At 45.8% G+C, this 8,843-nt stretch overlaps 1 protein-coding gene across 1 annotated transcript; it reads left to right on the plus strand.

Moving 5' to 3' along the window:
* Positions 1 to 4,990: 4,990 nt before the first annotated feature.
* LOC101777677 (zinc finger protein 7) lies at positions 4,991 to 5,407 on the plus strand. Its single transcript, XM_004980267.1, has one exon. The coding sequence runs from the start codon at positions 4,991 to 4,993 to the stop codon at positions 5,405 to 5,407; it is 417 nt and encodes a 138-aa protein (XP_004980324.1).
* The last annotated feature ends 3,436 nt before the right edge of the window (positions 5,408 to 8,843 follow it).

Below are 8,843 nucleotides of genomic sequence, written 5' to 3' on the forward strand. Positions count from 1 at the left end.
CTCGAGCACGGGACCTTAAGAATTTTTAACAATCTGAGGTTCTGGAGCTCCACCCGAGATGGCACCTGAAAAATACATACATTAAGTCATTAAAAGATACAACACACCGACTTCGAAAAAGAACCTGTACTTCGGCTACATACTCGGTGCACCAGCCTCATCCGTTTTAGTCACAACTAAAGCCAAGGTACCACCAATAGACATTGAAGACGGCACACCCCCAGAACCCGAAGGGACCACAGGGCTCTCGACTGAACGGATAACATCTTGAAGCATGGAGATGGTGGCACCAAGACGGCTTGTGTCAACCTCGGGTGCGTCATCCATCATCAAATCAACCAAGGGACCAGAGAGTGTAGTTAGGGGACTAGAATCCACTCCTGTGTCCACAGGGATAGTATCATCCGTGTCCCCGAATCAAAACACAAAGTCATCACTCATCCTTAAGTTCAAAAGTACAAAGATTCATTAAAAACCCACCGAGATGACCACGGCGGTAATCGTATATGTTTCCTCTCAGCGACTGCCGGTCGAGTACTCGGCACCACAGGGTCAGTCGGAGGAACAATATTTTCACCAAGTCCTAAAAAAATCAAGGATAAGACTATGGAAAACTTCAGACTACTAATGTAATCAGAAAAACTCACCACTGGCGATAACATCGGACAACAAGGCACCAGCGGCAATCATCGGTGACTTCGCGATGTCTGTCACCACAGAAGATGCACCAACAATATCCTATTCAAGGACTGGCAACTCGGTAGCTGATGGCGCCGAGGCTGTAGGCTCGGGGGCTGCTCCTAAGTCTACAAGCAGCACCCCCACCGGCAACTCTTCAAAAGCCGCGACACTGACCACAGCATCCCTAGCAATGGTGACTACCTCAGCAGAAGTAGCCTCGTCGACACCAGGAGCAGAGTCGACAGCCTTCCCAATCAACTAAGATCATCAAAGATTCCAAACAACTATACAAAAATTACCAAGAACAACGACTACGCACCTTGGTACTCTGCGACCCTTTAGGGGTCGAACTCAACATCGAAACAGACTGCACAGCAGCCCTCTTTCGAACTACTCGCCATTTTTTCAAAGGAGGAGAAGGCTCATCTTCAGAGTTAGCCATGACTATCTCCTCCCCTTTAGACTGCGATAGATAGCCAAAAAGAACATGGGTCTGCAAACAAATTGTTACTCAAAGACATCCCAACATCTTGAAAAATACAAGTCAAGCAAAAGAATATACCTCTTTCGCCCCATACCAACTGTCAAATTGATGAAGGACTCCTGGAATAACCGGTACCCCCTGATAGTTCCTAAAGAACTTCGTCAGCAATGCTTCCACATCATCATCAGATATGTCATCATGAGACATACATGACGGGTCATCAAAACCCGAGTACTCCGAGCGTGAATGAGCTCGCTGCTGCAAAGGTTGAACCCTCCTTTTGAGAAAACTGGCAGCCACATTGATGCCAGTCAAGCCCAACGACTTCAACTCAGCAATTTGAGACAGTAGGTTGGAAATCTCAGGGGTGTCTTCAGGCTCGCTCACCCAATTCTCCGCATGCTTTGGAGCATGTCCTGTGACTACCGGCAAAGCAGGGTCATGATTCCCAATATAAAACCATCTTCTCTTCCAGTCACCATGCGAGTTAGTCAAATTGTAGTCAATATAAGCACCCGAGTTCCTAAGCTGAAACCTAGCACCTGCAAAAACTTTCGTCCTAATCGCACTAGGCTGTGGCTTACAGCAAAACAGCTTCCTAAAAAGCTCAACACTGGGAGGGACACCCAGGTATACTTCACACAAGTGTACAAAGATAGATATATGAAGCACGAAATTGGGGTTCAAGTGAACCAACTGAAGTTTGTAATACTCAAGAATACCTCTGAAGAAGTCGGAAGTAGGCACTGCCAGTCCTCTCTTGAAAAAGTGTGCAAGCATGACAGTCTCATTTGGGTGCTCCTCAAACTACCACGCATTGCCAAAAGCAGGCCTCCACTCGAGTTCAAGCTTCGACTGAAGAAGCTTAGGATCAACCAAAGCCTAAATAGCCACTTCCTTCATCACAGAGTTCTTCCAGGTCATCCCAGGCAGCGGTGGCGCAGTCTGGTTCGTCGGGCCACACTTTGGCACCGGCAGCACAAGCTCTTTCCCCTTCTTTGATTTGGATCTCACCTTACTGGCAGCCGCAGCTTGACCCTGGGTTTTCTCCGGTTTCTTCCCCATCTTCTTGACACGCATCAGTCAGCCTTAGGAAAGGGGAAGAACAAAAGGATCGGCAGTAGATCTCACTCAAACGCAAGGAGAAAGCAACAATGGCGGTGGTGGCCTTGGAAATTACGACGGCTCAAAGATGAACAGGAACAAAGGGGGGAGGGACAAAATAGATCTGCTAAAAAGAACGTAACCCTAATAATAAGCGGGGCCCCCTGTTATATCTCCATCACCTCCGAATTCCAAGCGTCAATTAAGCAATGGTTAGATATAAACCAGATTTATCGCCATAAATATCCAATGGCTACTCAAATCAAGAGGTTTGACCACTTCATCAACCACGGAAAAAATCGCCTAAGTGCTCGGGGGCTGCGGATACCGTACCTGCTGGACAAAGTTTTCTTTTTTCTGAAGACTAATAAAGCCAGAACAACCAGAACACGGGATTGACCCTCAGCCTGATTCTTCGATTCAAACTAAGGCTCGGGGGCTACTCCATATGGAGTGCGATTGTCATCGCACTACCATATAATTTCTCAAGGCAGAAGCAACTCGAAGCAAAAATAAGACAAAGAGTACCTTCCAGCCACACCACAATATTCGAGTACTCGAAGACACTACAACTGATGAACACTGGGAATTACTCTGGTAGTGACTTCTGAATACTCGGAATAGTTCCGCTCAACTACAAAGTACTCGGGGGCTTGTCAGGCTTACATCCTAGGCCCACGAGTAGGCCCTATGCGGCCCACTAAGGGGTGTACTTGGACGTAATCAAGGCTCGGAGGCTACGTGGCAAAGGAACGTAGCCCACTCGAACTCCCAAAGACTAGTCAACATACATACGGAAACTACTCTGTCTACACCGAGTAGAACTCTATAACCGTACCTGACTAGGATTCTAGCCTATAACACTGCTCCCCCGATCATATAAGGGCGGGCAGGGACCGCTCAAAGACAACTCTCTCAACTCATCTAAGTTCAATACAATCAACACACAGGACGTAGGGTATTACGCGATCTAGCGGCCCGAACCTGTCTAAATTGTGTTCCTTGAGTCACCATCGACTCCTTGATTCTCGATGACACCCACCATACAAAAGACCACCTAGGGTACCCCCTAGGCGGGTTGCCGGTCTAAAACACAGACAGCACCAGCTCTCCCTTTCAAGTAGCTGATACATGAAATCTTCTGTACTTTTCATTGCAATCCTTTTTAACAAACACTGGTGGAAAACTGGACTTTAGTCCTAGTTGAAGAGATGCATAGATCTCGAAAATCTAACCAGAACTAATTATTCAGACTAAAGATCCCATCTTTAGTCCCGGATCGTTTACCCGGGACTAAAGCCTACCTTTTGTCCCGATTTGTCATATCAACCGGGACAAAGGACTTCAAAAAATAAAAAAAAATTGTAGGCCGCCCCTATCGTGCCTGCTCGTGCCACCGCCCCTACAGCTCCACCTCGACCACCACCACATCAAGCTCAAACTCCACAACGACAATCAAATTCGTACATGACCATCACACAAGGAAGAACACACAGCCGATCAGTTCTCACAAGACCTTATTCACAACACATGAGTTCGATTTGACTCAAGGATTCACACAATACATGAGTTTTGATTGATACATAGCACATGGAGGATTTACTAGCACAATCACAAACGAATCCTTCACCAACAAATCATGCACTATTGATCACTCAAAAACAAACATGCCGGGTCGCCTGCGTCACGCCGAGCACGCCGGCCGCCCTTGCCATCAAGTCCGAAGCTGGCCCCCAGAGCTGCCCTGGACGCTCCCGTCACCAGGGCCAAAACTGGCTGCGCTGCACCGGGCTGCTATGCCCCACCATAGGGCTGCCGCGCTCCTGCCGCCGGGTCACGTGCCGCATGGAGCCGCACCCCCGCTGGCCTGACCACACACCGTGGGGAGCCACACCCTGTCTGGAGGTCGAGCCGCACCAGCCGCTAGGCCAGCCACGCTAGCCACCGGGCCCCCACAGGAAGCTAGGCCGCGCCCCCAAAGGAGGCCGCCGTGTTCTTGCCACTGAGTCGTGCGCCGCGGGGAGCTGCACCACCACTGGCCGGACCGTACACCGCGGGAGGCCACGCCTCAACTGGAGCGCGCCGCTCCCGCCGCCCCTAGCAGGCCGACCCCGCCCCGCCACTCCGGCTGCCGGACCCCAGGTGCCCCCCGCCGCTCTGCCTGGAAGAAAGGGAGAGGAGGGGGAGAAAAGATAAGGAAGAGAGAGATGCGGCCGCCAGGGGAATAAAAAAAGAGAGCATATAGTCCCGGTTCTTTGTTTCAATGATGACTAAAGATCATCCTTTAGTCTCGGTTGGAAACACCAACCGGGACTCAAGGAGTAGCCTTTTGTCCTGGTTGGTATTATCAATCGGGACTAAATGCCCCACCAGATTTCCTCGTTGTTCCTAGACATTACAACCAGGACTAAAGAACTCTTTAGTCCCGGTCGATATTACTGACCAGGCCTAAGGAGCTGGTTTTTGGACCCAGGACTAAAGCTCCTTTAGTCCCGGGTCCGAAAATGACCGAAGACTTTTGTAGCCATTTCTGTACCAGTGAAAACTCTCTCCGTCTCTGTCTACGCTCGCTAGGGCTGCATTTGGGATCGGTGCAGCATCGCATATCAATTATTCTCCCAAAGTACAACTGCTAGAATTGGGTGTACACCTACGAGCCTACAACTTCGCTCGCGGCCTTTGAGGCGCCTTTTGTCTTCTTGCCTTGTAACTCCGGCCACCATGGATCCAGCCGGAGAGGACGGTGGTGCTGAAACACAGCTCGACCTCAACCTCTCCCTGCGGCCTTCCTTGGAGCTGCAGATGGAGATGGAGCCGCAGGGCTACTTCTCCTGCTCCTACTGCGACAAGAAGTTCTACACCTCGCAGGCGCTCGGCGGCCACCAGAATGCCCACAAGTTGGAGCGTAGCATTGCCAAGCGCAGCCTCCAGCGAGCAGCCGCTCATAGGCACGCCGCCGGCCCGGGCGGCTATGGCGGTGCGGTTGATAAAGAGGAGGCGAGGGAGAGGAGGGGGAAGGAACCACGCATTTCTGCGCAGGTCATGACGCCAAGCTCCTCTAACCCGATGAGGGCGTTGCTGGAGGCCGGAGAGAAGGACTTCACCGACAAGATTATTGACCTCTCCCTTAAGCTATGATTGGATGCTCCTGCTCATCGTACTGGTGGTCTTTGTGGTCGCAACTTTTTGTTGCTCAGTGGATGCGTCCTTGTGTTGTTGCAATACTTTTGCAGATCGTTAAGCTTATGTTAGTTGGTTTCTCCATGCATGACTGAAGCACATTCAGGTCTGTTTCCCTTCTTGATCCTTTCTCTGCCCATTCTCCTTCCCTCTTCCTCCTCCTATTTTTCTTAACACTTTACTGGGTGCATCGGTTAGATGTAGTACTTTTTGAGTGCGCTGTGTACATGAAATTGTTATTGCAGATAAACATTAGTGCCTTCGTTCGTGAATATGTTATATCTGGGGCATCGACATGTCTGAAATATAAAATTTGGCTGCTACTTTTATATGAAAATGGTAACAAAATTACAAATTGTTGTATTATATTACATATGTTATATTGTTTATAAGCGTACAAATAGTTTTTCTTATATGAGCGGTCAATATAATGTAAGAGAGGTTTTCCCTCTATTGTTCATTCAGTTCTAGATCTACAATTGAACGAAGTATAACCCACTAACACCGACAAGGATACTTGGAGCCAAGAAGCTCACTTTAGGAAGGGATTTCCCCATCCATTGTCCTCTCACTTAATCCAGTATGGAGAGAATTAAGGCCTCATCAATGGAGTAATTCCTAAATTCCATTAGATGCAATAAGTTTTTGCATTGTTGATTGGAGGGTCTCAGTGCGGTCCATAGACCTTTGCTCTAGCTAGCAGGCTCACCTTTGTCGCTGCTGCCAACAGTTTTTTCTGCAATAAAGCACGTGACTTATTACTCCGTTCTTTGTCTTTATATGAATATATATAGTGATATCAGCTGACAAATTATAAGAATTTGATACGGATTGATTGTAGAAAACAATAGAAAGAAACTTTAGGGAATACACCACCAACATCGTGTGGAGAAAAGGATAATAAACAAGAAACAAAAATAGTTCCCCTTGCATCTATATTTTTGTGTACGTAAGGTCAGTCTCAATACTTGACCTGTCACGTGGTTGTGGATGAATGTTGAGTTCTTTTCAAGATAGTACTTTCAGTGTCACTATTGCCTTGAAGGGGCCTGTGGCATAATCAGCACATTTATATATAAATGTAGGGGGTGTTTGTTTCTTTAGGCACTCCTAAAATTCCTATCACTCTAAAAATTCCTGTCACATCGAATGTTTAGATACTAATTAGGAGTATTAAACATAAACTAATTACAAACTAATTGCACAGATGGAGACTAATTTGCGAGATAAATCTATTAAACCTATTTAGTCCATGATTGACAATGTGATGCTACAGTAAACATGTGCTAATGATGGATTAATTAGACTTAATAGATTCGTCTCGTGAATTAGCCTCCATCTATGTAATTAGTTTTATAATTAACTTATATTTAGTCCTCCTAATTGACCTTCGAATATTTTAGTATGGATTAAAGATCCAAACACCCCCGTACTACCGGTTCTGGGACAAGAACACTACGCATGTTGTTCGTTGTCGTTTCATGTGTAATGGACCCACACCCTTCCTTTTCTTCTGCTGTAAGAGTATATCAAATAGGAGCCACACACATGTGTGTGCAAGAATTTATCTTAATTATGTCCTTGAAAAAAAGAACTTGCTTTAGGAAATTTTGAAAATGCATTTCAAAAAGTCACATCACCAAGTATCCCCGAGGCCACCGCCCATTTCATCACGCAGCTGCCAGCCTCTGCTCCTGGCGAGCCCTCTCTGCTGCTGTCATGGCTGTCTGGCTCCGGTGGTGGCGGGCCCCGAACCACAACAGAGTATTCCCTAGGCCACCATCCGACCCCTCTCTTTTCTTCAACAGTATTTGGTGCTCCTGCTCACCTAGATTTGGCTGGCCGGTCTCCTCCATGTGCTGGCAAAATTAACAAATAAAATGGGCACTGACTAATGATACAGGAGGAATGGAGTAATAGCAGGAGGACTTCAGCCTTTTCGTACATTATTTAGATAAAGACATTGATGCATGGCTTCGCAAAAAAAAAAAAGACATTGATGCATTACACCCTCGGACCATAGTTAGTTAGACACCTCTTTATAGTTATCCATTTTGTTTGCTGCTAATACTACTTTTATCTATGTACAGTTCGACATTCTTTTTGAGACCCTGCATGATTTTATGTTCAAAGTATGCCTTTGTTTCTTTTTTCTCACTAGCATTTGCGGCTTTATTTAATGCAGTACCTCGTGCATATTGCCACATAAAGACATCTCTAGTGTAATTATTGATGTGAGATTAAAAGTGGTTGTTTCATACTTGTTTCTCGTGTTGTTTCCCCTTCCGTAGATCACAGTTATATATACTTCTCACTACAGGCACCTAGAAAGCTAAGTGTGTGGTTTTGGTTTAACAAATAGGGATAGTCCCTCGTCTTTCTGGTCGACTGTCCCTCATTTTTCTGTTTGCTTTGTAGAATAGATTCGATTGATCTATCACTACCTCATCCCTAGCTCGCAAGCTAATAATTATTATAAATTTGAGAAATAAAATTGTAGAATCAAAATTTATAATTTATGGACATGGCAATGCATGATACCGTGTTTGAATTGAATTTAGTGCCGTCTGCGTGCATATATAAGACAAAGTTGCCACTGCCTGAAGCATCTAGGTTGGTCCGATACAATTGACGCTCTCACGCTGCGGAGCTGCAGCTGAAAATCTTAGCAAATCGGATAACTTCAAGCTGAACCATCTCATCATTTACTTCTTGTCGGCAGCACAATTGACACATTTAGGCCCCGTTTGGAGATAGGATCCTGTCACATCGAATATTCAAATACTAATTAGAAGTATTAAATATATATTAATTATAAAACTAATTGCATAAATGAAGGTTAATTCGCGAGACGAATCTATTAAGCCTAATTAGTCCATGATTTGATCATGTGATGCTATAGTAAATATGTGCTAGTCATGGATTAATTAGGCTTAATAGATTCATCTCGCGAATTAGCCATGGCTTATGCAATTAGTTTTATAATTAGTTCACGTTTAGTCCTTTTAATTGGTATCCAAATATCCGATGTGACCCGAACTAAAAATTAGTACATGGATCTAAACACCCTCTTACTTCTTGGAGGCAGCACATCAGGGTAGTGCAGAAAAGAGGTAAGAAACATGCATGCACAAATTGTCTCTCCACAAACGTTTCATCATTTCTGCAAAACCATTACACATCGCATGATCCTCTCTCATATTCTGGTCGGAAATAGAGGTTGCGCAAGGAAGTGTGCGTGGCCTGTTTCAAAACATTTTTTGTTCGCAAGGATTGTATGCATATACTCGATGACCAATATTGGTTAAGCTAGCTACATATATTGTACCAAATAAAGCTATCTAAATACTCAAGGTGTTAGCTATGAGCCAGGAACCCAAAGGTCAGGCGGATT

Source organism: Setaria italica, chromosome VIII (genome assembly GCF_000263155.2).
Source record: "Setaria italica strain Yugu1 chromosome VIII, Setaria_italica_v2.0, whole genome shotgun sequence".
NCBI lineage: Eukaryota > Viridiplantae > Streptophyta > Magnoliopsida > Poales > Poaceae > Setaria > Setaria italica.

What these genes read in the sequence shown, in the direction of transcription:
- LOC101777677 (XM_004980267.1), top strand. Translation starts at nt 4,991, where the DNA reads ATGGATCCAGCCGGAGAGGACGGTGGTGCTGAAACACAGCTCGACCTC.